Source organism: Buceros rhinoceros, unplaced genomic scaffold (assembly GCF_000710305.1).
Source record: "Buceros rhinoceros silvestris isolate BGI_N320 unplaced genomic scaffold, ASM71030v1 scaffold20213, whole genome shotgun sequence".
Classification (NCBI taxonomy): Eukaryota; Metazoa; Chordata; class Aves; order Bucerotiformes; family Bucerotidae; genus Buceros; species Buceros rhinoceros.
In genome coordinates this window covers 51,291-54,907 of record NW_010404592.1, presented here as the reverse complement: position 1 = coordinate 54,907, position 3,617 = coordinate 51,291, and the positions used below count along the sequence as shown (strand labels likewise).

Genomic DNA, 3,617 nt, shown 5'->3' with positions numbered 1-3,617 from the left:
CCTCATGAATAATTTCTTGTAAAGATGTGATCTTCAAGAAACATGTAAGTTCCTCAGTTCTTCCTATCGCCACTTGCTGCGTGACCAGAGGACTTTGCTCTCTGCACAGGAACAATGTACTATTGAGAGTGACACACTGGAGAGAAATTAAGGTCAGAATAGCTGATCCAGCTGATTGAATCAAAGAACAGGAGAAACATTAACCTCTTGCACGAGGATGCTGTGAAACTGGAATCCTTTACCTGCTATGCAAATCACCCAGAATTTGTTTTACAACCTGTAGTTTAGCAAGATTTAATGTTCTTTTCCTTGGGCAGTAGCCTTCGAAGCAAAAGCAAACATGACACGATTCAAGCGTGGACGATTTCTGCCTCAGCCCACCAGATTCGGGTTTGCTTTTTTCATTTCAGTGATATATAATAGATGCTGCTGACGGCATCACTCCCAGTTCAGCAGTATTTTCAAAGCTGTCACGTTCCAGCAACCAAGTTTCCTTGGGAGCAGATGATACCAAGGTGGGGGCCTTCCACTCTCATACTTCAGCTATTTCCTTTCGTTTACTTCCTCTGAATAAAAAAAAAAAATATTGTTCTATTTACTCTAACATGCTACAATATGTGCATACATAACTGTAGGCGACGCGTGAGTTACTTCAAGATGTGCTTTTTCATTGAAGTGCGCTTTTACTTTTACAAATTCTACACCAAGGTGGAAGGAAGGCAGGCAGGCTGCAGAGTGCTCGGACACTGATGCTGAAGGAACGTCTCCAGAATGGAGTTCAGATGTTTGCTCCAAGGTCCCTATGGACAAACTACTCTATCCCATGCACTCCGGCCTGAGCCAGTATTAAACATTCCAGAAACTTGTTGATTTGTTTGGATAGTTAATGGCGAGGCTGATAGCAGCAATGTTTTTCAGGGCCTGGAAGAGAGGAGGAAAGCAGTCATGGCAAAAGATTCTCCCCAGTCCAAAACTGTGAAGAACTCTTGTATGAATTAAACAGAAATAAATAACCTTCCTGTTTCTACCTGGTCATGCAGTAACTCGTGCATCCAGGCAGTTTCAGCAAGGCAACATGCAGCATTTCCAGCCGCTGCATGACCAGCCCCCTTCCCCTTTTCCACTGAGAGGCCAGGTTGGTAAAACAGATCTACCTGATCACCCCCACCAGCCTGTTCGTGGCCCAGCGTCGGGCTGCTGAAGAACAGCATCTGGGCATAGTACACTCACTAACGGCAGGGGTCTTGTAAAGCCCAAGCACACCCATATCTATTTTAGAAAACTCCGCTGGGCAATCAGAAATCAATTATTATCTCCATCTGCCGGAGAAATATCACAAACTCACACACCTCTGGGGCTGTGCGACCTTATTACCTGTGCTGTGCAGCGATGAAGATGATCTTCAGTATTTAAGGCAAGCAAATACTCCTGTAGAGATCCAAGCTCCTGCAGCCAGAAAAGATCCAGTGACCACCACCCTTTCCACCAAAGATAGCATCCTACCGATTAACACGAACATGCTGATCACCACAGCAGGCCCCAAGAACCAAAGGTGTCAGAGCCAGACCCAAGACTTCCCGCACTAGAACACAGCTTGTGACCACAGGCATCAGTTCATTACAGACCCTTCACCTGTGATGTTCAAAGTCAACTCAAGGAAAACCACATTCAAATACTCTGAAATTAATCATTAAATCAGTGTTCCTCTCAAATAGAGTGGCTTCAGCGCACCAGGAAGAGGCGTGGCTATTACTTAAGGTCCCGTGAGGGAGAAGGTAACTGTAGCTACACCCCTCTGTTAGAATTTACCACCAGACTCCACAAGAAGAAGTTGTTAAAGTTTCTAAAGCTCTGATGAACTTTGCAAGGTACAGGAAAACCACGTTTAGTCTAACACAGAACTACATATCATTTCCTGGGGAGAGGAGGGATACAAACACGGGAACTACTCACAGAAACTCGGTTTTCCGTTACAAAGAAGAGCTCTGCAAGTGCACGATGAAGAGGAAGGAGAATACCAGGCTTGGCCATGTCATGACACAAGTTGTTTTCCATATGGGTGAAAAGCTGCCAAAGTGGCTTCAACAAGGTGAGGTCACAGTCCCTGAAAAAAATAATTTAAATGCAATAGGGATGAAATAGCGAGTAACCACGATCTTATGCCTGTTTCTGGGAAGAGGGGAAAGAACAAACCAATTTAAGGGAGCAAAACCACGCGGTTTCGACAGTCAGATGTGGAAATGAAGGAAGAAACACAAGAAGCATTTTGGAATCTAAATTCAGTCAGGTTTTTCTGAATTTCATTCGGAATCAGCGAAGTACTGAGTGGCCTCCTGAAACGAGGACTTGAAAATAACCCTGTACGTCACTTTGCCAAACGCTCTAGCTCCACTGCTTGAAACGATACGCCACCAACCACAGCACCGAGCAGGTGATGCTCTTGTAGAGGGCAGCCAGACAACAACTGATACGATACAGCTTTGCAAACAACTCCAACCCTGCCTCCTTCCTGCTCCCCAGCTCAAGCTGGCTGACTCACACGTCACTTACCATACAGACAGACGACAAACACCGTTCACTCGGGGGGAAAACTTGATTTCAGAATCTATCATCAGATTAACATGAGAAAAATATTGAATATTCTAAGCCCAATGCAGACTTGACTTTTCAGCAATTAAATTTGCTGTCCACGTGACAAAGCAGACATATTTGGATGAAGAAAAACTCGACGATCTTGAAAACACAATAAATCCATGATTTCAAGGCAATACCAAAATCAGTTTTTCAGACTTGGATGCCAGTTAGCGTATCTAAAATTTACAGAGACTCAAGCAACGGTTTTATGTAATTGTCCATTTGTATTTCTATATGTGAATATACTTTCTGACTTCTCTTTGTTGAAGTCACCTAGTTGGACGCTGTTATTTTCATGATTCATGTGACTCTACACATTTGTGAAACACTATAAAAGCTCAACATTTTTTGACTGTGTATTTTCGTGAGAGCAGACTGAAGCATGAGCACAACTATTCCTTCTAAAACTCAACTACAGGCTTAGTGGTACAACTAAAAATAATAATTTAAAGGTTCTTTACTTTATAGGGATCACCATTTCACCAGTTCAGTATTCCACCCTCACCTTAATTCTTAAGTACGACTAATGCAAAGAGAGTAAATTTCTAGAAAATTAATCAAAATCTATTATTTTGTTCTGTTTCAGGATGGTTTTTTTTCTTTACAACAGCATTTGAATTGATTGGACCATTACTAAAAGCCAAGAAAGAAGAGAAGATGTTTTCAGAAAACCCTTTTTAATAAGTCTGTGCTATCAAGGCACCACGAATTGTATCCAAAAGGTGAACTAAAACCACCTACTTCAAATCTTGGTTTTCTGACTTGAAAATAATATTATTGTAGACACTTTTCCTTCTCCTGCCTTTGCTTTTTAGTGCGGGACACAGAACCGTGCCCTTACCTCTGGGCGCTGCACTGCACTATCTTCAGGAGCAGGTGGATCGCCTTCAGCCGCTGGTGACCCGTCTGCCGGCAGGCCACCCCCACCTGCCATTCCCAGATCTTGGCCAGGGGGAGGGGAGGAACAACCCTTTCCTCAGACA

The 3,617-nt window shown here is 43.3% G+C and overlaps 1 protein-coding gene across 1 annotated transcript in view; it reads right to left on the bottom strand.

Annotated features, from left to right (window-relative positions):
- Nucleotides 1–205: 205 nt before the first annotated feature.
- Nucleotides 206–3,617, bottom strand: part of ZZEF1 (zinc finger, ZZ-type with EF-hand domain 1) — a gene marked incomplete at its 5' end in the record, with an annotated part of 50,907 nt that continues 47,495 nt past the window's right edge. Inside the window, 4 exons of the mRNA XM_010133442.1 lie at nucleotides 206–921; nucleotides 1,375–1,446; nucleotides 1,954–2,104; nucleotides 3,476–3,561. Of these exons, the coding sequence (XP_010131744.1) occupies nucleotides 847–921; nucleotides 1,375–1,446; nucleotides 1,954–2,104; nucleotides 3,476–3,561 (384 nt within the window). The remainder of the gene's footprint in view (nucleotides 922–1,374; nucleotides 1,447–1,953; nucleotides 2,105–3,475; nucleotides 3,562–3,617) is intronic.